This window comes from Gallus gallus, chromosome 8, assembly GCF_016699485.2.
Source record: "Gallus gallus isolate bGalGal1 chromosome 8, bGalGal1.mat.broiler.GRCg7b, whole genome shotgun sequence".
NCBI lineage: Eukaryota > Metazoa > Chordata > Aves > Galliformes > Phasianidae > Gallus > Gallus gallus.
The window spans coordinates 7,097,750-7,123,416 of record NC_052539.1 but is presented as its reverse complement, the minus strand read 5'-3'; the positions used below and the strand labels follow the sequence as shown (position 1 = coordinate 7,123,416).

Sequence of the window (25,667 nt, the reverse complement as noted above, 5' to 3'; positions counted from 1 at the left end):
CCAAAGATCTGTGGTTTGGGTGTTCGCTTACCCAAAAATGTGACACTGAATTGCTTAACAGGGTTTGTGACTCGTTACACCCAGCTTGAGTAGCAGCATAGAGAGGATGCATCATCATCACTAATCGTGGCTGGTATTGCTCCTTTGTGCTGGCTGTTGGGAGCAGAGGGTGGAGTTTCAGCCCTTCAGTCTCCCTGAGCTGAGGCTTGCCTCCTGCTTTCAAGTTTGCCTTCTTTCCATCAAGTGTGTGATGGAAGCTGGAGATTATCCTCTTTAAAAATAGGAACCAAAGACCCACTGAAGAATTGGCAACTTTTTTTTTTTCTTCTGATTTTGCTGGTATTAAAAATATTTTATATCCTGTTTTCACTGTCTTTACACCAATGGTTGAAAGCAGTATTTGGTCTGTGACTTTGCTGGAGGTAAGTTTCTTTGTGTTTGTTCGTACCAGCAATGTTTGTCCCTTTTGGAAATGCAGTATCCTCCTTTTAAAAGAGTTCACAGGATGCTTTTTGTAACAGGAAGGAGGAATTTAGGAAAGAGGGAATATCATGTTTTAGTGACTGTAGGAGCTGGATAATGCTGATGAGAAGGAAATTGTTGGCATGGTCAGTAAATTATTAGCAGCGTGCAAAGAAAGGGCAGGAAGCTGGCTGTTCATACCAAAGACATCTAGCAGGTCAGACGAGTTGGCTCATCCAGGTTACAAAATACTGTGAGCCCTGCTGGAACGAACCAGCTCTGTCTATTGAACTTTATTCCATTCAGCTGGTATTTTATAAAGCCCGTATATATTTCAGAGCCATCAGAAGGAGTCTGCTAGATACAAAAAGCACCATTTGTTATTTTTATCTTCATTGTATAACATTAGGTTTTATTTAGACTTAAGCAGATGAGAGTTTCCTCCTGAGGAAGGAGGCAGTTTTTCACTGCTAGATCAGGGGGGAGGAGCTGGAAAAGACAAACCATCTAATCGTGCACACTGCCCTGTATGGAGGAACAGTAAAGGTGGCCCAATGAGGGACTCAGCTCTTAGCTATTGACTGGATGCCTAAGGTAAGAGATGTTTAACTTACTAAAGATGTCGATTGCAGTTTAAGAGGAGGATAGCGCATTTCCAGCCACGCAGCTTGCTTTACCACTTGTCTGCAAATGCAAAGCAGGAACTTCAGACTTCACATTGTGCAGCTTGCTTTGCGGACACCAAAGCTTTTGGCGAGAGCATAGCAAAAATGTTACAGCAAACTTCTTTCTGGGTTATTCTTGCTATAAGCAACATCCCTATGAAAAGGTATTGGTGCTGTAGCATCTGACAGCAATACAGTCCTAATTTTGTCCCAGTTTTGAAGTGAGCTGAAGTGACTGTTAACTGCTCACTGACAAACCTGTGTCTGTACAAACTGACTTCTCTTGGATGGTCTGAATACGTACAGAAGTAAAGATGCATTGGAGCTTCTTATTACTGAAGACAGCAATTTGGTTTTGTGCTTTAAAGTATGTGTTATCCTTATAGGATAATTTTACTTCTAAAAATTCCCTGTCTCAAGCAGAACACGATGTGATTAAAATTTAAAAAATCCCCTCTCAGCAATGGTTATTTTAACTGTGAGAGACACAAATATTTAACAGTTCCTATTTAAAAAAGAAAGCAACAAAGTTATTTAAAGTACTGTCTTTCGGAGAGGAAACAGGCTGACTTTCCTGTACAGGGCAGTGCACAACCCACTTGCACAATAAGGTCACACTGAGGAGGGTGTATTTTCTTCCTGCCACAGAGGAAGCTAACACAAAGAGGAGACCTTTTTTAGGATACTCTTAGAGCTCTAGCTGTCCTTCTTTGCTTAAGACAAGCATGCAGATTTCTTTTACAGCAGCTGAAAGCAGCGGTTTCACTGTGGTGAGCTTTGGAAGGACCACAGTATGTGAGCATAGCTGTTGAGCAGGAGGAAGTGAAGGCTGGTGAATAATACACTTCTGCAAAGAAATCACATCGTGTAGAAAAGCATTCACTGAGCAACCCTTGGAAAACGTTGCTGATCTATATTCCCTTTTACTGTTTTTCTTTGGAGAGCATACTTACCTTTTGAGCATCCTTTTTGTGATGTTGCTGTGTAGGTTACCGTTTGTCCACCTACAGGTTTCCATGTGAACTTGTTGTTTTCATAATGCACAAATTCCCTCTACGGTCTCTTTTGCAATCACTGTGTGACGAAAGGCCGGCAAGTTCTGTACTTCTCACAAAATCTGTTTGAGGAGAGGAGCTGTATTTGTCTCACCTGGCTGTGTCTTCTGAAGGCAGAGGGTGTGGTGTGGACTTCTGCAAGCCCACCAACCCACAAATACCTTCTGCGTATAATTCTGCTTGTCAGCTCTAGAAGAACAGTCACTTAAACTGATTTTTAAGAAACATGAATTCGTAATTTTTTCCCCCGTGCATTTACCCTCATTAGTTAGTGCTCTACATCGTTAGTTCCTCCTTTGTGGGATGGGTCTGGTTGGGCTGAGGGGAGCATCAGGGCCTGCAGTCTCAGTTCTACATTTTGTGTTGCCATGCATCACCTGCAGAATATGTTCTGGACCTGTGCTCAGGGAGTGATACCTCCTCTTCATCTGGTGCTTTTTCTCAGCAAGAACCCTTAAAACGTACCTGTTGTCACTGGTGCAGGTTACAGAGAGAGCATGCAAATGGAGGTACAGGTTATGGGTTGTATACTGGTCCCACAGAGGATGAGCAGATGGCACAACGTCATCTACAAATGGACTGCTTTTATGAATTACCTGCAGACAAACTTCTGTAAAATGGAGCAGAGGGTAGTTTTGTTCTTTTGATTGGAAACTTTATGATGAGTATTTCCCTGTCTACTGCTGCCAGTGGGATTTTATCTGCCTTATTTCTTTTGATGATGGGCAAGCAGAAACGAAGCATTTTTACAGTGAGGACTGTGTTTACTTTGGACAGAGAAACCCTACAATCAGTGTGTCACTTAGTGCGACTCAAACATATCCATTGGGATGTATGTGGAATCGCTGCATTTGCACTGCTGGCTTAATTCACTGTTGTTTCCCAGAGCAGCAGTCCTGTCTTAATGTGCACTTCTGCCTTCTCGGTGCTTTATACACACAATATATTCGCTTATCACTCGTTAATATTGATAAGAATTAACATCTTCTTCTGGTTGTTCCTTTCTTTCTGCAGAGGGAAAACCGCAGGCTCCAAGAAGCTAGCATGAGGCTGGAGCAGGAAAATGATGACCTTGCCCATGAGCTTGTAACAAGCAAAATTGCCTTACGGAATGACCTGGACCAGGTAATAGAGATTTGTCATGAAGATGGGTCCAAGCTCCAGTTTTAGGAACCCTGTTATGCACTCAAGTAAAAGCATCAATACAGAATTAAAAGCATTATAATCTGTACCCATGTTTTCCTGACAACCTTATTTCTAGTCACAGTCAGAGAGCCATACCTCCACGTGAATGCAGGTGTACCAAAGGATGAACATGTACTTGAGAATGGTGTCATGTACTCCTTGAAAGACTGATTTAAAGGGAAGTTACCTAGCAGAATGTCTGCTACCTTACATGGATTAACTTTTTTACTGTAGCTCCATGGCAACAAAAATTAGAAGTGTTCTTGGGAATCCGTTGATAACTGCTTGTTTCCTCTGAAGACTGGAGCATAGAGAGGCAGCTTTCAGAGCTCTTTAAGTCCAAGATGACTGTCAGAGAACTACATGTGCAACCCTCCTCTTTCTGGACTGTTTTATGCACTATTGATAAATTCCTTAACGACCATTCTTAAGGTAGAGAGGACAAGAGGGCCACGCTGTAACACCCCTCATGATTGGCGTCTTGCTTAGTGAAAGCTGTAGTGCCTCCTGTAATTTAAAACCCTTTTCCTGCAAGAGACTCTCAATTTGATTTTCAGTAGTTATTTGGCTATCTCTATCTAACATCAGAATCGTAAGCATAATTGATCATAGCAGTGCAAGTTGTATTTCTACTCAGACCCCTGACAGCTACGCCCTACTGATCTTGATTCATGTGACTGTAAAAATCAGAGCCATCTAGATGAGTAAGCACAAGCAGATGCTGCACTGTGTGGTGCAGTGAACGTTGTGGTGTAAAGGCCAAAAACAGTGCACCAGAGTGCTCTGTCTTCCCTAGGAATAGCAGCTTTGTCTGCTTCTGCTCCTGCTGTTTTCTGCAGTATCATGACAAAGCTGCTGAGCACGTACCTTTGCCTGTTCTTTGCTCTCCTCCATTTTAGCAGTCTTTCTGTAGGTGAAGGGGACTCCACAAAGCTTTCCCACGCCCCACCTCAGGTCAGCAGCACTGAAAGAAAAGCTTTGTTCCTCGCTTGCAAGGACAGGTGACACTGTGCACCACTGCAGGTGCTTGGAGAACCTGGAATAACCACATAAAAAGAGGAAAGATTTTTAATTATTCCTTCAAAGTATGTCTTTTGCAGGTCTTTTATCAAAAATACCTTTGTCATTCTCAAGTTATTTTGTTCTAAGATGTCAGCCTTATCACTTGTTTGTTCCTTCACTGCTCGTTTTTCCTCTCTCCCATACAGCCACATATACACAGTAAGCAATGAAGGAGTCTTCAATCCATCACTTCAGCCAAGGCGTGCTACCCATAGCCACCACCAACACCCTCCCTAATAATTCACACTGTGGCAGTAGATAAGCTGATAGCACTGGCAGTGTAGAAAAACAAAGTGCAAGTCAGAGACAAGCTCTTTACCATTATTTGTTGTTTGTGATGCCATTTTCTCTCTTATATTTTCAGCAAAGTGAGTATAACTTGACAATGGCCATAGCCTGTTCTACCTTGTAGTTACTGAGCAGAAGTGGTGTGATGCCATGTGCATCTGCCACCTGGGGAAGCCAATAGAGTATATCCAGGCACCAAAAAACACATTTCTCCCCTGGTGATCGATCTGGTTGGAGGGCTCACAAATCCCAAAGCATTCCCAGTGTATTTCTCCATAAGCTTGGCTCTTCAAAGAAAGGAGAAAATCCATATTTTCCAGTACACACACTATATCAAGTTTCTCCAGGAAGTATTTGTTTGCACTGATAAACAAACTTATTTATCTAGCAGTTCAGTTTGTCTCTAATACTTGCTTACGCTCTGGCACATGGTAGGGTACGTAGCAGGCCCCTAGCTTTTTCTGCAGTGTGCAAAGTTATGCAGCAGCTGAACCATGCTGCCCTCACTTGGATTAATATTGCTGTCAACCAAAAGTACTTTATATATTGTTTGTATTAGGTTTGTATTAGGACGTGTGGTCTGTGCTTACCTGTCCCTTATGCATGGATAACATCTGGCAAAAGGGTCGTTTTGCAGTTTTTGAAGTATAAAGAAATATCTTAGCAGCTACTTGAAATGGGAATTTCATTTACAAACTAGGTTGGGTGAACCATGTGAGGTCAGGAAAAGGCAACTCTAGATCCTGAATCCATAGTACCTGTGAGATATATACATCAAGTGCACTTGTATTGGCACAGATAACATGGTTTACACCAGTGCTTCTCATTCTAGGCTGAAGACAAAGCAGATGTTCTGAATAAAGAACTTCTCCTGACCAAACAGAAACTGGTGGAGACTGAGGAAGAGAAACGGAAGCAGGAAGAGGAAACTGCCCAGGTGAGCTCTCAGTCTTTCCCACTTAGCTGAATGCAAGCAAAAAGTTAATCAGAAGAGCAGGAATGAACTGAAGTTACAGAAGGGACTTTTGTCTTCAAAATGCAGTGGCAACTGAAAATTCAGTGCCAGGCTAAAAGTATGTGTTGTGTTTTTTGAGTGTTTCCTGAATGTCCAATTTTCTGTATCTGATCCTCTCCCCAGTGTAGTAAGAATTTTCACTGGTGGTGAGCAATCACAACTAAGGAGGCACAATCAGATGGTTTTTAATTACCTAAAAAAGGTTGCTGGAAGAATTATTGCCTTGGAAGAGGCTGCAGCTTCACTGAAATAAAGCTATGGGCATTCCTTTCTGAAGCTAGAACCAACAGCAGGACAGAGTTGAGGGCTGGGGTAATGCTGCTGACCAGACCTCATATTCATTTGCAAAATGTGCAGTTTTAGTCCTACGTAACTTAGATATTGAATACCAACATACACGTAAGTATGCTTTGAGAGCAGTACCGTGGTTTTTGTTATTGCCATTTGACAACAGTAATTATAACAATCAAACTAGTTATTTTTCCCTTTCTGCCTAAAATGGAGGCTGCCAAGTTCCATATTTACTACATACAAGGCAGTGGAGGCCTTTTTCCTACTGGAAGGGCTCTTAATGCTTAGTACTTTTTAACAGTGGAGGAACGAGTTAGCTATATGTTGATGCAGTATCAATGACTAAACCAGATATTTATAGAGGTGAGTGATCGTGCTGAGATTCTTCTCCCTGTTCCAATTCCAACCAACCAACCTGTCTGCCCATACCTCTTGTCACCCACTTGGTTGTCTTTTATGTTCTCTGAACCATGCTATGCTATTTGACAGAGAGAACTCTCTGAACAGTGATACACTGTATGACAGTATAGACTTCTGGGTTATAGTAGGTATTTGTGTAATAAATAAATCAGACTTTTTCCTGTTCTCCAGAGCTGGGAATTGGTAAGAAAAAGGTGCGGAAATGTTGTAAACACAGACAGACTTTAAGAGAGCAATTTGATGATGCATTTCAAGAAGTTCTTTTAGTGTACTGTGAAACTTCTCTCCTTCAATTCCCAGCTGAAGGAAGTCTTCAGGAAGCAACTGGAGAAGGCAGAATCTGAGATTAAGAAAACCACAGCTATTATTGCAGACTATAAACAGGTAATGTTCTACAGGGACACTTTCTCATATTGATTTGTAAAATGTTTTTTCAACCCCTCCTGAGAGCTGAATTGTCAGAGTTGCACATCTCACCTTTGTATAAATGTTAAAACACTTAAAAAAAAAAAAAAAAATTACACTTTAGGCTTTCAGAAATCTTTATAATTATTATACATCGTTTTGTGGATTTCTTAATAGTCTGCTGACTTAAAGAATCCAAAATAATGTATCTTTAAGCTATTTCTAGTATCGTAGAGTGATTTTTATTTATTTGTTTGTTTTTGCTGTGTGACACGAAGCAGTGTAAACATGATAAACCAGATAGTCTATAAAATATTCTCATCCCCGTGTTCAGGTTCCGTATAAAATACTGCTATTTTTAAGTCTTAGTTATCACCAGCAGTGAATGTGTTAAGGGGGAACACATGTAGCTGAGTGAGGCAGAATTTAAGAAACGTTTGCTCTAAAATAATCATTGCTAAAAAGCGCAGGTTATATTTTAGTAAAGTCCATTTCATCTAAAAAAGTGCTTTCTCTGCTCCAGATTTGTTCCCAGCTGAGTACCAGGCTGGAAAAACAACAGACAGCCAGTAAAGATGAACTGGAAGTTGTAAAGGTGAGACTGATGCTTCTCCATATGGAATGGTTTTTATGCAAGTGTTGCTAAATGGCAGTGATACAGAACAAAAAGTGAATTGAAGCTTATTGCAACAACAGTGACATCCACCCAGCTGTACTGATAGCCCCACATGTTTTTAATGCAGTGTAAAAAAAATGAAGGAGTTTATCAGATTAGAACTCTGAAAATGAAGGGAATATTGATTTTTTTTTTTTTTTTTGTAGAAATGTATGTTTTTGGCAACAGTGTAGAGAGGCTGTATTTACTCAGATGTTTCCATTAAATGTAAACAAAAGATGGCTCTCTAGAGGAGAAAACCTGCTGCTACTTGGGTGTGCGTAGCAGAGGGGATCAGAATTACTATTAGGGCACAGCTCAGGCCATCCCCAGAATTTCGTTAGCAGTTCCTCTCTATTCTCTAAATCCCATTATTAATACCTGCACTAGTGCTAAGTATTTCCTGATTAGGTAATAATTCCATCCCTCTGCTTTGTCACTGCTAAGTAGGCAGAATCATTTTCTCTCAGTTGTAACATCTGGTGGTTCCCTTAGTACTCAAACTGAACCTGATTTGTTGCTTTTTAGTGACATTTCTTATCTGTTACTCATCAAAAGATATACTGCTATCGATGTTCCTATCATTTGCTGAAGTAGTTCAATATTCTGTGTTAGTTTGCAAGCTCAGACCAGCTGTGCTACTTCTTCAGCCTTACAACTGAGTGTCAGGTGCTGTTAGCAAGAAAGATCATCCCCTACCATTCAAAACATGCACTGAGGGCCAGTACTGGGCCTTGCAGCCAACACAGGCTGACTGCTTACTTCTGGAAATACAGAAAAGCTGGCTGGATTTCTTGCAAATAACAAAATCTGTATGAATTTAATCAAGTGCTTTTATGGAAGACAGAAAGTCCCTAGTCTGTAATTTATTCTGAATTGTGCTGACGTTAATACTGCAAGACATGAGGAAGCTTTGGTAGCAAGAGGGTTTGGGTAATTCTTACTGAGGAGTCAAGTCTTTATGCTTAAACAGAGAACACTAAGTAGGTTTTAAGGTCTTTTTTTTTTTTTTTTTAATACTTTTTCATATACTCAGGACATTGTTTGTGAAGTTACCAAACTCCTTTAATGTGAAGTGTGAAAGTATCTTTCTGGCTATTCCAGGGTAAAGTGATGGCCTGCAAACACTGCAGTGAGATTTTCAGTAAGGAGGGGACACTGAAGCTGCCTGCTCTAAGCCTGGATAATAAAGGCTTAGAAATAGATGATGAGAAGGATGCACTGAAGAAGCAGCTGAGAGAGATGGAGCTGGAACTTGCACAGACCAAACTGCAGCTTGTGGAAGCCAAGTGCAAAATTCAGGTATGTGGAATCCAAGGACTGCAGGGCAGTCTCCCTGAACTAAAAAAAAAATGGCATGTACCTGTACTGCTGTATGCGTGTGAACTTCCAGAACCCTCTGATTGTCTGTCCTTAAAAAGACAGAAAAAAGGATTCTCATTTGTATATCTAAACATCATCTGCTGTTTCGGTGGTTTTAATCTGTCCTTTCTCCCCAGTGCCTGGGAGCTTGCAAGGAAAGTTAGATTGCAGGGACTGAGTTTGAAGATGTTTGGTTTGGTCTTTTTTTTTTAATTGTTTTTGATCAGTTCTGACTGTTCTGCTTTCTTAGGAGCTGGAGCACCAGAGGGGAGCCCTTATGAATGAAATCCAAGCTGCCAAAAACTCTTGGTTTAGCAAAACCCTGAACTCTATCAAAACTGCCACAGGCACACAGCCACCGCAGCAGCCTCAGCCATCCCTGCCACCCAAGGAGGGCAGCACATAGTTCCAGCCAGACCTATCACAAGAGCACAAAGAACAACACAACTGAAACCCTGGGGGAGCCTTCCAGTGGTCTCTCCTCTCGGGTAAAGGACAAAAGGCAGGAGTGCAGGCTTGAAGTGAAATTCTTCAGTGTTTTTCATTCATTCTGATGTGACCCTTTTCAAAAAGGGTAAAAATATATTGTTTTACGTTGAATTCCTACTTCCCAAACTGCCTTGCTGAAAGCCACGTTCTGATACCTTCATACTTTTACACTTTATTTTATATGACTAGATGTTAAAATAAATAATTCAAAACTAGCTCTTTAATACATGACTAATGATTCAGAATTATTTTTATCTCGCATAGAAGGTTTTTTCTTCTGGAAGAGGAGGAGAGAGAATGTCAAATGTAAAGTACTGCAGCATCATCTCTTCCCAGAAAGCACAGTGTAACAAGTACTAGTGTGTGTGCAAGTGTCTAAGGATAACTTATGCCCTGGGACCATCTCAGAAGTTTATCGCAGTGACTGCGTCCTGCAGAGAAGCACTTTTTGTAAAGCTTAGGCAGAGATGGCCTTGTGCTCTCATGGCACAGTTGTTCATGAGCTTCCCCAAGAATTTCATGGTTGTTTGGGTTGTTTTTTCTTCGGAAATGCAAGTTGTGCAGTTCTTTGTAGCACTGAGTAGCACTGTTGTTTAGAGGTTATTTACAGCTGAACTGGAACTTAACAAAGTTACCTAGTTCCCCTTTTTTATTTCATGTTTATACTGAGAACTCCAAGAAGTCATTCCTTCCACTGGGAGAAAGGGAAAACTGTTGGAAATTTGATTGCTTAGCAGAGGAAAGACCTTGCATAGTTGTGACCTTTTGTAAATCCCGTGCAATAAAGCAGAGCTTTTATGAATCCAATGAACAGAAACCTCTCCCTGGGTCTATTTGCAGATTTTCAATTTGACACAGAAATGAGGTATGAGATACAAACCCAAAAGGCTTTTTGCTGCACTGATGAATAAAACATCACAGAAGCGGGATCTGTTTGCTATTAATATTTGGCTAGGAAATGCTATGTTGATAGTACTTATTTTATAAAAACAAACATTTTCAAGTGAAATACAGAACTTAGACTTTTCCCATGGGATAGACTTCTCTGATGATTCCCAAACCTGTCTGGTTGTTTTATATGTCTAAGGTAAGAAAACTCAAAAGTGTTTGTTTTGACTGGAACATAAAGTGTTTATAGAAAGACTTATTTCATGGAAGATTAAACTATTGCTTGAACTGATGGAATATTTTTTTAATTATACCTCTCATGTCTATAAAATGGTCTTGCAGGTAAATATCGCTGCTGAACAAAAGGTTGTGTAGTAATTGTTCCATTTACAACGCTGTTCCAGGTGTAGCAGTTCTGTTTTGACTTGGTTGGTTGTTGGTTTTTTTTTTTAATTTGAAGGAATGCCATATCTTGTCAGTTTTGTATAATAAAATTTAATGATACTCATCTTGTGCTTTGTTGTCAAGCAAAATTGTGAATTACTTCAAACAGAGTAGTATGAATTTAATGTTTATCTGTGCCAAAGGAATGATTCAGAAGGATAGTCACCTGTTTGAAGCAGAGATCAAAATATAATCATTGTCCTGACACAGAGATCCTGCAACAAAGTTCTCTCTTCTAAGAGTTAGGAGTTAAAGAACGTTAGCATTTTTAAAAGTACCTGCAAGTGATCATCTGGAAACCTTAACACTGGGAGGCGGAGGGGGCAATGAAGAGGGAAAAAGCAGAAGGGATCTCTTTTGCAAATAGGAGAAAAATACACTTTCTTGCTAATATTTACATAGATGTTTCCATTGTGTGGACTATCTTAACCTAGCATTATTCATTCACTTATCAGTACCATTTCACACTTGGTATCAATGGCATAAAAAATTGGAAGTGACACTTGAGAATACCTGGTGAGTGTTTACTTGTTACGTTTGAGAGTACTGTGCTGATGAGTGACACTGATGGCTTGACAAGTGTCCAAATTTCTTAAATATATCTTAAATTTACCTTAAGTCTGACTTAAAGCCTTGATTGGAAAAATGCCATCATGATAAAATAAAAATGAAGACTGTAATTCCCTGAGCAGCCGTGCTCACATAACAGCTCACTGCTGCTCAGAGACCCTACCCCCGACTCCCTCTTGTACAGTCATGTCCCTGTCCTTGGTATGGCACTTACTGCAGATGAATTTTAAAAAACTGTGTGTGTGAATATTTTTCTGCCATTCTGTCCTTTGACAAGTCAGTACATTAAGTCATGTCAGTGGATCCAATGAAAGTGAGTGGATGAGGGAGAAATGGGAGCGATGCTCTCACAGGATATCAAAAGGGAATTAAGTAAGCTTCTGTGTTTCATGAAACTTGGTTTGACAGAACGTCATCTTTCTCAGTGTAGCAGCTCTCTGACTTTGGAAGTTGAGTTTCTGTGACAAAATCATGTTTGCTACTTGCTAGCCAGGATGATTTCGTAGCACTGTTAGATAGAAACTGGCTTACCTTGTACCTCTCAAAGGAAGTTTCAGAAGGCAATGAATGGCTGAACTATCCACTTTTGGTAATGATATAAAGGCAGTAAATGACTTTCACCTTCCATCTGTACATCCCAGTTAGTGTTTGTAGCAGTGGCATTTGGAAGAGTAATATTTATACGTGGAAACTGTTTTCTCAAAATTACTGAAAGAGTAAGAAAAATAGCTCTGTGGCATTATCTTGAATAAGCATTGTTATATTCAGAACAAAGAAAGTAGGAAAACTGCAGGATTAAACCAGGAAAGCTAAAACTCAGCCTGCTGACTGTACGTGTTACTGAGATACTTTCTTGTGAGGAAAAAGAAAATCTGGCTTTTAATTAGCCCTTTCAGCAGTTGATTACAGACGCACTCATATTCCAGGGCAACTGGTCAGTCAGTGGTAGCAGGCTCAACCTTGAGATTTCCAGCAGGAAATACCAAACGTATTTCATGTGGCACTGGAACACAGCTCATAAGACTGGAGTGATTTTTTTTTTTTTCCTGATTCAATATCAAACTATGTGTCCATTTCAAAAACTCAAATTACTTTCAATAATACAGCTTTATGGAACTAAATCTGATATTTTCATTATACTGAGAACGCACACCTCTGAAATGAAGCCTTTACTTTCATTAGGGACAAGCCTCCAAAGAACGTTTTTAGTACAACTGTTTTATCTTGTTGGATTCGAATTGCTCCTGAGATGCCTGTTATGGAAAAAGAAACAAACAAAGTTGCTTTTCTTTTTTCCACTTTAAAAAGAAGCATTTACTTTGACTGTAACACTTTGCAGGGTAAATGAAGCAAGGTACTTACATGGTACATCTGTGAACTAGTCTCATCTTTGTGGCTCAGTGCTGAAAAGCAATAGCACTTATTTTAGCAAATCCTAAATTTACCTAGAGAGACTTAAAAACCAAAATATGATGGGTGGCTTTAATCCAAGAAACTGCAAAATCCCTGGAGCCCATAGGTTTTAATGCTTAGTGAAACCTGTATTGGGAAAGGTAGTCAGCCGTGTAATCGGTATTGACAGCTGACAAACATGTCCTTGCCTTGCCCATTAATTAGTACCTTCTATAAGTTGCTACAGCTAAGTTACAAGTCACATAAGCAACTTTTTTTTTCTTGTTAGACATCTTAAAAAACTTTTTTTGTTGAGTCTTATTTTTTTTTTCCTAAAAGAGACACATCTGTGCCACTGTGTGAAAAACAACACAAAATAAAGACAGCAATTTACAACAGGAGGGGGAGCTCAAACATCAAGAACAGAAATAATTCAGCCCTTTGGCAGAGCATGACGTATCCCATTGACTTCAGTGTCACAGTATCACTCACTGACTGAACAGGGTACTTGGAGTTAAATGAAAATCTAAGTTACTGGCATTAAAACTTAAAAGCCACATGAGAAATTGATGCTTTCTTCAGAGGAAACAGGACTGTTCCCATCTTTGTTTTAAGTAGTTACAGTGAAATCCATGGAACTACTTGTTTGCCTGGGAGAATTATACCTCTTATGTTGATTTACTGTTAGACTCAGGGATAACTGGCATACTTCTACATGATCTAGTACGCCTAAATACCTTTGGCATTGAAAACTAGCTTGTCTTACAATGCTGGTTTTCTTCCAGCTGCTATAGAGAAAACCTTACTATATGTCATTGTGGTTGACCAGCATGCCTCTGTTACAGCTAAACCCTGCAGAAAGGGCTGTTGCTCAAACAGCTGGCTGCATGAGATATGCAATGCCATGTATACCCAGCACTGTGGGTACACACAGCACCAGGCATCACGTTGTTCTTTCAAATGCAAAGGATTGAACTAAATTCTATTTATTTCCATCTATTACACTACCATCCTACTGGGAGCTGTCCCGTTACCTCCTTCCAAGTAACAATACTAAGGGGAGACACAATGAAGCACTGATTTTTGGACCTTTCAAAATGGATTATGTATACATCACTGCAGCCTTTAAAACTGGGCTAATCCATAGGTGGATTTAGGGAAATACAAAGAATTTGGAACTGGATGACTAATTATCAGCATTGATCAAGATCCTGTCTTTCTCAACTCAGAAGTCTACACAATTTGTTTCAGGATCATGACTTAAGACGTACAGGTTAATCCTCCAGGAATACAGGGCTCTCCACTTCTCCTGGATTCCAACTGCTTTGCTACTGAATGTATTTCATGCTATTTTTACCTGGAAAAAAGAAAAAAAAAAAGAAAAAAAAAAGATATGGGTAGAGATAGAACATTACTTCCTCTTATTTTCTTATTCAGTGGGATTTGCTTTTATTTAACCTGTAAAGGAATATATATGTATCTTTGGAGAACTATATCTTATATATAGAATAATATATAGGAAACTGAATCCCAAGGAGATAGATACAGCAAAAGGATCGAGTATCGTAGATTTCATTTGTGATTTGATACCACCAGAATCCTGGGCTGTACTAATTTCCTTCCAGTTTCTCTTATTTTTGTATTTTATATAATACATGGACGCTACTATCAATGCAAACAAAAGCATATGTTCTCAGCTATTTCTCCAGATCCCAAGTCCCTCCTTCCAGTAATTGCTGGGGACACACTAGTACCGATACCACCTTCCAAAGCAGTACCATGAGCTCTCCTGAGCTTTGGGAACTGTTGCTTCTCTGTGTAAGAGGATTCTCTGGCATGGCCACACAGGGAGAAGGTTAGCAATGCAGAAAAGGATCTAATCAAGTATAATTCTGATCCAGAGCCCTCTGTGTCTGCCGTTCACATCAGCACATTGAAAGTAGAGAGCACCCTCAAAGTGCTGATTACCAATGAGATTTTCCAGGTTTTTTTTTAGCTGGACTTGCTATCTTGGTGTGTCCCTTGTTCATAAAATATACTTTGCTAGAGAGAGTTAGGAAGAAAGAGCATCACAGTGCTGTGAGACTTTTGAGAACAGTTCCATACTGCCAGTTCTTGTGTAACAAATCCATGTATTATATAAAGTATGATACAGAAATATAAGTGTAACGCTTGTTATTCAAAGTGCAATTTAATGTACATGGTCACAACAAATGTTTACTTTTCTAATTGTTACAGAATTGTTTGGATCAGTACCTTGTTATCATTGTGTGAACGATGCCTTGTAAAATAAATGGAAATGCAAACAAAATGAGAATAAGGTGCTTATTTTAATAAGCCACTTAAGAAACGGTTTGCAGGAATAAACAGCTGTGTTGGGTTTTCTGATACAGTTCACTCCTGTTGGTTATTTTGAAGCAGCACTGCTGTACCAGGACACAGTTGCTCAGCAGACAGCTGTCCAAAATGTGCATGTTACACAGCTCATTCCAAACTGGTGATATTATGTACCTGCTTACAAGGGTAACCCATACCACAGGAATCTGACAGACAAGCACTGTGCTGGACGCTCCAGGTGCTGCTCTGAGATTTCTAGCATAGAAAACAGACTGGTAAATATATTTATCCTAAAGGTTGTTCATATACAGCAGTAGGGAAGCAGGAGTGGCTGTTAAGGACTTCATGCTTCCCTGAAGTATGCAAGAGAAACAGGCAGCAGCCCTGAAGGAAGAGAAGTGGGGAGCAAGAGGAGCAAGCAAGAAACAGAAATCTGACTAGCAACAGAGAAGCATGGCTGAGCAAGACCAGGGCAGAATAGTTGTGGCAGTGAGCAACCAGAAGTATTGAAATGCTTTATAAAACCAGTTTTTCCTGTAGTTGTTACAGGACTTTTTTTTTAATTAACTGAGATGAACAGCCATTGCTCCCCGCATTAACTAGATAAGCACACAGCTCTTCGCGGGGAGTTATAAAGGAACAGAGGTAGAAAAGCTGAAGATTAAAACCTTGTCGCTGGTTAATTTACCAGATGTAACATTTTGTACTGATTCACCTCCATATCACTATCCCAAAAGTTGCTTGTCGTCTGTTTGTATCGGTGCCTATGGACGGAGGGAATGGCTACCTCGTGCTCTACGGAGAGGTCATATCCTCTCAAAGGATTTTTCCCCATCCTTTGAGCTGCTAGGAACACGCTGCACAGTACTGTGTCTGCCACAAAGACCAGACCAGGATCCTACAGCTGAGTTTCTGTACTCCTACCAGTCCAGCTTTACGCACAGAAGAGCTGTGGAACTTGTTTTCATAGTAGAAGAGTTAAAAATTACTAGAAAACAGGCAAATTACAGGTGAGCTTATGTACTTAAGTGTTTTCCCCTGTATCCAGAAATTAAATTGCAAAGCAATACCAATGTAAATTCTAAAGCCATGAACACTTCCTTATAAAATACCACAACAGACAGGGGAGAAACTCAAATTAGTAGTTATGGAAATGGCACTGAGTTCTTTCTCCCCTCAGCAGCCGCTCAGCAGAACGATCATAAGGAAACAATTTCAGGAGAAGAAACTGGGCTTAGCCCATGAAATAACCGTGCCACAGAAGTACATTCCAGCTGACCACACTGCATTTTGTCAGTTAAAACCCGCTGGCCCCGCTTTAAATGCTGTGGCTGAAAAGCTGCAGGCTGATGCTTGGCCCGAGGAACAGATACACGCCTCAGAAGAGGGACGGAAGAAAACCAAGCCCCCACATGTAACAGTGTGCGTGCTGAGGTCGGTCGTTTGGAATTGTAACTACCACAGACTGAGGTGAAAATACGACACAGCACATACGCGCAGCTCGTGAGGCGAGGAAAACCCACTGAGGTAACAGCCCCGCTTCGTCGGGCGCTAACAGCTGCCGCAGCCCGCCCTGCCAATCAAGCTTCTCGTCACCATGGCAACACCGCGGTTTGGCCCTCCCCTTCCTCTGGGAGAGCGGAAGTAGCGAAGGGGGCGGTATGCGCCCGAGGAGAAGGAGGAGGTATACGTCAGTTCCGCTGCGCGGGGGCGGAGCGGGAGGTCGGAAGGTTCCAGAGGGGCTGTGGAGTTGTCGCCTCTGTTCGGGAAGTGCAGCTCAGCACTGTGCCGCATGCGACATGGCTGCTGCGCGTGAGGAGGTGAGCGGGTTGCCTTCGTACCCCCTCCCCTCCCTATCCCTCCCTCCTCCTACTAGGGCCTGGCGGGAAGGACGTTGCGGGGAATTCTCGGCCGGACCATTGCATGAGGCCTCTGTTGGCCTCTGAACGCGGAGAAGCTGTTTCGGTTATAAAACATTTACGGCTTTCCGTTGTGTCCTGGTTGATCGGAGCTTAAGCGTGGAAGTAGGTATGGTCGGGAAGTGAAGGTGTTCGTAGCCTCGTGCTTAGGAGCATGCTGAGTGATGTTGATTGCGTAGATCTGAGATATCTGGGGAACGTGGAAGGCGGTGAACCTTGAGCAGAGAAGGGCTGTGCCTGATCGACGTGTGTGATCTTTTGTTGTTAAACAGCTGCAGAAGGATTTGGAGGAGGTTAAAGAGCTGCTTGCGAAAGCCACGAGGAAGCGGCTTCGTGATGTTCTAATGATGGAAAAGCACAAGCTAGAGCTAGAAATCAAGAATCAGCCTCTGCCAAAGCCAAAAGATGTGATAGAGGAAGAAAAGTCGTCACTGGGAGGGTACACAGTGAAAATCAACAATTACGGTAGGTTTGCTTCTCGGAAAGCCCTTACAGCTTATGTTTCTCCCTGAAGAGAAGCCTGAGTGGCGTTAGTGACTTACAGTCACCACACAGTGCTATAAGAAGCTGTCTTGAATATTCATTTTGTACTGGAGACCCCACTTATAAAGGTTCTGTGTGCTTAATGTGCGGCCCCAAGCGCAGTATGTGTTAGTTATGTTGGTGTGAGTGCTGTCCCATACTGGTATAAAGTATTAGTGGTCCCTGCTCTACCAGCAAGTATTTTTTCCATTGTGTAGCACTCAACAAGAATGAAAGTGAGCTTTGGCTTCTCTGCTTGTCATGTGGGTGAAAGGAGAAGGAATTGCTCAAGATACTTTTCTGTTGTTTTGGGAGAAAGTGGGCTGAGGAAACTGCAGCAAAGCCAGACATCTCCAACTGCTGCACAGACAGAGTTCTGTCATTTAAACTGAGCTGATGCATGGCTTTTCTCCAAATTTGGAGAAGTTCAGGAATGTGTGAGGACCTTCTTTTGCTTTGAAATTATTCCAGAGTAACACATACGTTTCCCTTATCCCTCTGAAGGTTGTTTCAATAAGGCACAGGTTGTGATCATTACCAGGGGACTTTGTGGGAGTATTGGAATCATGCAATCATAGAACAGAATGCATTAAGCTTATGGAGGAAAGCTAGATCTTAATCTCATATTCTCTTGCAGGTTGGGATCAGTCAGATAAGTTTATTAAGATTTATGTCTCTTTAAATGGAGTCCAGAAGCTTCCAGCTGAGAACGTGCAGGTGAATTTCACAGAAAGGTGAGCTCATCTTGCTGCAGTATGCCATGAGGGAAAGCATGGGTGAGGAACTGTTGAAATACTGTTTGAAAAGCAGAACTGTGTAGTGTTGAGTACTGTTCTGGATCAACTAGGCCTTTTCCTGCTCCCCTACTTTTATTTATTTAGTAAGTACCTTTAAGCATGGCTCTCTTCAGAGGGCATTTTAAAAAACTTTTACAAATGCTTGTTACACTTCATCACGCTTGACAGGATATGTAGTGCTAGCCCTGTTTTTAATGATGATATAACTGAAATGTTGATAACATAAAATTGCCTTGGTTGTAGGAGGTCAGTGAGAAAGAACCCCATAAAGATCTTGATCTGATAAAACTATGTAGTTTTTTGTTTATGTGTCAGTATTAAATCCAGCTGAAGATTTGAAAGCCCTGGATAGGAGGAAACTCAAGCCAGTTGACATACTCTCCCAAGTAATACACCTGCTAAAGGGCTCTAGGACAGTTTTCAGTGGCAGGGTGGAATAGTCTTGCACTGATTGGAGTATTTATTTATGTTTGCCCTCTCCCCACCTTCTGGTTCCAGGTCGTTTGATCTGCTAGTGAAGAATCTGAATGGGAAGAACTACACCATGACCTTCAACAACCTCCTGAAACCCATCTCTGTGGAAGGCAGTTCCAGAAAGGTCAGTGCAAACCCCATGTGTTACAGGTAGTACCATGGTCATTGCCTGAATGTCATTCTTAAGAATCTCTAGTTGTAATTGTGGAATCATTCTCTAGAGCTCATAGGCTCTTTTTGAAAAGATCCTAGCTAGGTATTGTATGCTTTTTCAAAATAGCTCTCCAATTGGGATTCCAGCAATAATTAAGCAGAAAATTCCACTAAGCATTAATTTGCATTCTTCTGCTTTTAAACACTTCTAAAAGCCCTTGCAGTTCTAAGGACTGGGGGCTTGTCAGCAGACCAAAGTCTTGGGTTGCTTAAATAGGCATAATGCCCAAAACAATGTCAATACTTGCTCTGGCTTTGGTAGGGATAGGTTGAACGGGAGCAGCTTTTCACTGCTGATGACTGCAACTGAAATACTGTACTTACTTTGCTACTTGTTACACCATTGAACTAAATGATGGTTCAGTTTGAAGTTGTCCTAAAGCTAGAATAGTGTACCAAACAAAGAAACAAAAAAAAGGTGATTTTCTTAATAGAGTGTGAAAAAAGAACAGTGGTCATTCCACTGAGCTAAGCTAGTGCTCCAGCAGAATTTTGTGTGCCATGGCACACAGCAGTTTTGAGGAATTTAGGTCAGGGTTGCAATTAAACAGGCTTTGCTTATAACTTGCAAACATACTGTGAGATGAAGCAATGTCCTTAAACCAGTTTCTTGTCCTTGGAGAAATGAGCTGGGAGAGCTTCTTCCAAAACTTGGTATCACCACTTACCAGACAGTCCTGTGTGCTTTTAGTATCCTAAAATGACTGACTGGTGCTTCTGCAGCGCTGTATGTTCTGCTGTACCATAGAGTAGTTAGTACTGTAGTATGATACTAGTGTTCTATCAGTCATGCCATTTAATCCCACCACAGTGAGGTTAACACTTGGTGCTGTGAAGCTGAATACATGTTAGGATTTCTGTACATTACCTAAAAATCAATAGCAAAGAAATGTTTTGGGAATTAGTATAGAAAGAGATGAAAGTTCATCTTATTTATTGTGGTTGTGACTAGCATCCTTTATTAGCATTCTAAATTCACATCTTGCTGTTCTCCATCCAGATAAAGACAGACACAGTCCTTGTGATGTGTAAGAAGAAGCGAGAGGAAAAATGGGAGTGTCTCACTCAAGTGGAAAAAGAAAGCAAAGAGAAAGAGTAAGTGTCTCTTTGCCCCTGCATCTCATCTTCTTTCCGAAATTTCTTTAGGACAGGCAAGAGAAAAGCTATAATGCATTGACAGTCAGATCAAGAGAACTGCTGTTCTGGGGCACAAGCCCCCAAGTCATTCGTGAATCGTTAGGCTGGGATTTTTGTGGTATCAGTAAGACTGACAGTGGAGGAGATGCTCTTTGAGAGCTGATTGCCACTCTTCTACTTGTTTATTGCTTATTATGAATGTCACATCACTGGAAATAAGACAGATGAGACCTTCAGTGAGAGTGCTAGAGATAATTAACCATTTAATGAGTCAGTTATATCTTGATGGCTGCTTTTCTTGCAAGAACTGCTCCAGTGAGGTTGAATTTGGTTTTAGGCTATATTCTATAGAAACACAGATGTTATTCCTGCAGCTGTTCTGTTCAAAATAATATTTTTTTTTCACGTGTATTTGAAATGCCCACATAAAACTCCCAGCATATTTTTGGCAAAACAGGTTTTTTTGCTTACCTGGTAGTTGTACAAAATTTTCAGACTAATTTAGATCAGTTTGCTTCAAATTCTTGGTACCAACCCTACAGGCAGCTTGGGCACTGGATGTGAAAAAGTGGTAAACTACAGCCAGAAACACCTGGGGACAAAGGGCATTTCAGTGTGTGCGTGTGTGTGTAGAATATATAGCTAGTGTATATTATATAATACTTTTATCTCTATAGAATGACTTGCTTGAACTGGTCAGTCCTAGCTGACCAGAGCAAAATTGCCTTCCCCTCTCAAACAACAGCATTAAAGACTAGGAGAAGGTGACTTCTCTACTGATCAGTTGCTGGAGGAACATAGTCATATTAAATCTATTTCTTGTGCAGAGAAAGATCATCTGCTGCCCAGCCTGACAGGGCTAACATTGCTGCCTTGTTCAAAGGCTTGACGATTAACAGTAAGACAAGTCACTTCAGAAGTATTCCTCCCAGCTTACCAGTCTCAGGTCTTTGAGGCTGGTGTCTAGCTCCATACCTAGGGAACTTGCTCCCTCTGCTGATTTATTTTGATCAGTGTGTTTTTCAGGTAGCCTGCAGCTACCTGAAGAATACATATGGGATTTTAGAAAAATGGGATATAGAGGCAGTTTAGCCAGAGATGGCATAGTATAAAGTCTGGTAATGTGGGTCCTGTCATACCCAGATGCTTCCCACATAGAGTAGTATTTGTCTTCACTGTTGCTGGCTTTGCAGGATGAGAAAATTGCTTTGAAATGCAGGGTGTTATAATAAGGCAGTTAACCTCGGGACATCATCTGGAAAACTGGAAGTAGAAAATGCCTTTTGGGTCATGAATATAGCCACTTGAAAAGCTCAGTGTTGTCATTCTTCTGTTGGTTTTTGTTTTTTTTTTTTAATTCACTTTTTACAGACAAATATTGGCACTTTCTGGGTCTGTTATGTTCAAGTTCTGCTTTTTAAAATTAATTTTCAGTGGTGCTTCAAGGGTCATGTTTACTGCAGATTGCTTCCTGTTATCTTTAACTGGACAGCTTTTAAGTGGAATTGCACTTAGTCTAAATGCAGCTGAAGACCTGGTGACAGAGGTGTGATAAAGGGTTTACATGGTGTAAAGACTTTGCCAAAACAAAATGCTCACTGTTGCCAGGATGTTTCTAACAAATACCGGTGTTAGATTTTTGCAGAGAATTCTTAGCTAGGACTGATCTTCTTGTATACATCTGTCTTGCAGGAAGGCTGCCTATGACACCTCAGATCCTAGCGAAGGGCTTATGAACCTTTTAAAAAAGATGTATGCAGAAGGAGATGATGAAATGAAGCGCACCATCAACAAGGCCTGGGTTGAAAGCAGAGAAAAGCAATCCAAAGGGGACATACCAATGGATATTTGAAAGTACTCTAAGGGCTGCCTTAATACAGATCTTCCATGTGAGAACTCGCTGTGCTGCAAAGATCATTGTTTACACAATCTTCTTCCAAGCAAAGACACTCATTTTCCATTTCAGGTTGGAGAAAATATTTAAATAAAATAGCTTATAAAGCATTTCCTTCAGTCAAGTGATTCACCATTTCCTGAGGAGTGGAGCATAGGTAAATCCTTACCCTCCCTGAAAAAGCACCTCAGATAAGTGGAGGCTTTTGTGAAACGGAGAAGGGAATGTAGAAGAAAAAAGGAATCCTAAACTAGGATGGGTCAAGGTCTCTCTGTTGCAAGTGACATCAGTACCCATCTGGTTACTGGGACTGATGTCACTGTGGGGTACGTTTTTTTTCTTTGACATGTGGGATAGTATGTTGTGACAAAAGGAAAAATGCTGAGGAAAGCAGAACCACTGTCTCAAGACAGTGCATTTGTGAGTTGAGCAGAAGCGGTATGGTGTTTATACTGTGGTATTAAAATCTAAGTACTACCTGTTTAACTGCACGTGGCTTTTGAAAACTGCTCTTTAACTTCTATGCCAAGTATGACCTCTTTGGGGTGTCTTTAGGTGGCATCAGTCACAGAAGAGTACTGAGCTGCTGATGGTAGCGAGTTGACCCTGGCTCTAGCAGTGTATAAGGAAGAGAGAAGCTCCATAACCTCCTATCAGCTTTGAAAGGTTTTAAGGTAACAGAGTGAGTAGTATGTTTAGATAAGTTATACACCAAAACTTCACAAAACTTGAGGTGATGGATTGCTGTTAACTTGCTGCCTGTGTGTCTTCCTTCCACCTGAAGATAGTACAGCTTTACTTGGCCTATTTATTGCAGCCACTGCCACCTACAACTAGGGAGGGCAGAGTGGCCATTTCCCCTTTATTGCCCTGCTTTGAAGAAGAGTACATGGCAAACATGAACTTAGCAGCAGGCTTGTTGGGGTTACTGTTTCTTTCATGCTTCCTCTGTGTGTTTCTCCCAGGGACAGGTTTACTTAATGTTACCTGCCAAATTAAGCAAGCCATTACTACCCTATTGTGGTCTGGACTAGGACTTAATTGGTACTTTGTTTTTAAAGCACTGGAACAAGCTCTGCACTATAGGTAGGAGAAGAATATTAACATGTTGTTGTTTTCAGTAGGTTCTCTACCTGTTCTTTGTCGCTCGTTAATATGTTTGTATTAAGTTTGCATAGCAAGATTATCTGAATTTGAGATTATGTTTTAAGTTCATGCTCATTTTTGTTCGTGGCAGAATAATACTTTGCCCTGTTGTGAAGCTTCATTTATGCTTTTACCTGAATTACCATGGTGAATTCAACCATATAGTGGCAAAAAAAAAATGCTTAAATGAGCCTTTGCTATATGTCTTTATTTTAAATGTTATCCACATCACAGACCTCAGCTCAGTTCTGCAACAAGGTGACTTCTTTCCCTCCCCCCCCCCCCCCCCCCCAAAAATAAAACTGCCTCTTGTACAGACTGGCTTAGTGCAGTTATGCTGCTGCTTGTCAATGAGCTGATACCAATCACAATCCAGTAAATGAGTCAGTGTGGCTTTTCTTCCTTCCTGCATCAGTCTGATGCTGGGCTGACATAAGAGTCTGTTTTAATTGAACCTGCAAACTGAGCCTGTCTTGTGTTTTCTGCCTGAACGTATATCCATGCAGTGAACTACCACATGGCCCTCTGTATCCCAGACATCTGAGCGTGGTCAGCAAAGTGGCGGAAAACAATCCTGCTAAGCCTCCAACGCCGCTTCACCCCCCGAGGGCGGGATGTCAGGACACACCTATTTCGGATCCTCACAGGGCAGCTGTCCCGGGGCAAGGCAGCAATCTCTCTATCAGCCACTTCCTAAAACAGAAGACCACAGCTTAGAATTTAACCATGTTCCCCAGGATTTTGAAGGGTCTTATTTCCAGACCTCCAAATCCAGTTGTAGAACAGGTATTGCCACAAGCTTGAGCATGCTTGAATGTTTACTGGCAAACTTCCTGCCTTTCCTTCTGGACACCCGAACCATGAATGTAAAATGATCTACATCAAGGCCTAAAATATAACCTTCTGATGTGCTGTACAACCTCAAGCTAGTAAATATAGGGTGGATTAGTCCTTTAAGATAAGAAACAGCTTATCTGCCTTCACAGGTTATGCTTTGTTGCCAATAAAATGGATATTATAGTGCGTACTTCATAAGGAGCTAGAGACGGAAGAGAATGAGTGAAAGTGTCTCTGTTCTAATGAAAGGCTTCAAGTTCTGTCTGTGTACAGGAGAGCAAAAAGTTGCCAGAAAGCACCAGGTAGCAGCAATTGGTAAAAAAAAAAAATAAGAACAAGAAAACAAGGCTTAAAGAATCCTGTAGTAGGAAGACATGGTTGGAGGTTAAAGGAAGGTGATGCTGGACTACAAAAATTCTCATTATATTGTAAGAGCATTGAAAAGCAGTAGTGTCAGGCTACCTTCTAAGGGGATCCATATCTTCAAAAGAAGACAAGATTAAGGATGACACCAAGCTGAGCTGTGCAGTTGATGCAACAGAATGTTGGGATGTCATCCAAAGTTTGGGACAGGCTTGAAAAGTGGGCCCATGTGAACCTAATGAGGATCAACACAGCCAAGTGCAAGGTGCTATACTGGTGCTGGGGCAATCCTAGATACGTGTACAGACTGGGAGAAGAAATCCTTGAGAGAAGCCCTGCACAGAAGGACTTGGGGCTCTTGGTGGACAAAAAAGTGGCCATGAAACATCAGTGTGCTCTTGCAGCTCAGATGGCCAATGGTATCCTGGGCTGCATCAAGAGGGGTGGCAGTGGGCAGGGAGGGGACTGTCCTCTTCTGCTCTGCCCTTGCAATGGCCCCCACCTGCCGTACTGCATCCAGGTCTGCCCCCAGCACAGGAGGGATGAGGAGCAGTTGGAGTGGGTCCAGAGGAGGGCTGCAAGGATTATTAGAGGGCTGGAGCACCTCACCTATGGAGAAACATTGAGGGAGTTGGGCTTGTGTAGCTTGGAGAAGGTCCAGGGGAGACCTTAATGCAGCCTTCCAGTACTTGAGGGTGCATAAGCAAGAGGGGGACCAAGTTTCTACATGGCCTGACTGTGACAGGATAATGGGGCTTTAACGTAAGAATGGGGAAAATAAGGTTAGACATAAGCTGTTCTGGGATTCTATGTTAAAATTACCAATTTCTAATTAAGCAAATGGCTTTGGCAGGATTGTTGTTCCAAGTTTCTAACCAAAGAGAAGTTTATTTAGGCAGCTATACAAGTAACCAGACAGTACACGATAAAGGAAAGCAGCTTTCCCAAGCTACATAACTGACAATTCAGAGGAGAAAGGGAGACTTAAGCCCCTCGGGGTGTCAAAGCAGTGCTCCGTGCCCTGCCCATACCTGCAGCTCCTTGGGCAGGATGGTGTTCTTCCGGATGGCGTTGATCCGCAGCCGCTCGTCCGCGTACTCGTAGGCCAGCTTCCTCCTCTTGACGTCCCTCAGCATCCTCCAGTCCACGTAGTAGCTCCGCGTTTGGCTTGGGCATGGGAGAACCTAGTTACAAAACAAATAAAACAGCAACAAAAAATAGGCTTCCGTGCTGCCTGATGGGTTCTGCTACTGCTCCAGCCCGCTCCCGGTCACCTCTGCAAGGAAAGAGACGCCCGAAGGGCAGGAGGGAAGCTGACCTGGCGAGCGACCCTCAGAGCCCAGCACAGCGCGGACGCCGCCATCTTGTCGGGGCGCGGGG

At 41.6% G+C, this 25,667-nt stretch overlaps 3 protein-coding genes across 21 annotated transcripts in view; 2 read left to right on the top strand and 1 right to left on the bottom strand.

Annotated features, from left to right (window-relative positions):
- The window catches only part of RABGAP1L (RAB GTPase activating protein 1 like), a 216,544-nt gene extending 201,585 nt beyond the window's left edge, over positions 1-14,959 (top strand). For 16 of the 19 annotated variants that reach the window (XM_046944410.1, XM_040704568.2, XM_046944409.1 and 13 more), the window contains 6 exons: positions 3,197-3,307; positions 5,550-5,654; positions 6,744-6,827; positions 7,372-7,443; positions 8,608-8,805; positions 9,116-10,750. In XM_046944410.1, coding sequence (XP_046800366.1) covers positions 3,197-3,307; positions 5,550-5,654; positions 6,744-6,827; positions 7,372-7,443; positions 8,608-8,805; positions 9,116-9,271 — 726 coding nt within the window. In that variant the 3' untranslated portion in view covers positions 9,272-10,750. Of the gene's footprint in view, positions 1-215; positions 423-3,196; positions 3,308-5,549; positions 5,655-6,743; positions 6,828-7,371; positions 7,444-8,607; positions 8,806-9,115 lie in introns of those variants that run through there. The other 3 variants (NM_001389346.2, NM_001389347.2, XM_004943266.5) reach the window with 2 other exon arrangements.
- Positions 14,960-16,637: 1,678 nt separating this feature from the next.
- CACYBP (calcyclin binding protein) lies at positions 16,638-23,278 on the top strand. The gene is made up of 6 exons (XM_422279.8): positions 16,638-16,805; positions 17,177-17,369; positions 18,064-18,160; positions 18,722-18,821; positions 19,911-20,005; positions 21,740-23,278. The coding sequence occupies exons 1-6, from the start codon at positions 16,647-16,649 to the stop codon at positions 21,897-21,899; spliced, it is 804 nt and encodes a 267-aa protein (XP_422279.2). The 5' UTR covers positions 16,638-16,646; the 3' UTR covers positions 21,900-23,278.
- Positions 23,275-25,661, bottom strand: MRPS14 (mitochondrial ribosomal protein S14). The gene is made up of 3 exons (NM_001277549.2): positions 25,606-25,661; positions 25,319-25,471; positions 23,275-23,780 (listed from the first exon to the last, which is right to left on the bottom strand). The coding sequence occupies exons 1-3, from the start codon at positions 25,648-25,650 to the stop codon at positions 23,598-23,600; spliced, it is 381 nt and encodes a 126-aa protein (NP_001264478.2). The 5' UTR covers positions 25,651-25,661; the 3' UTR covers positions 23,275-23,597.
- Positions 25,662-25,667: the final 6 nt, after the last annotated feature.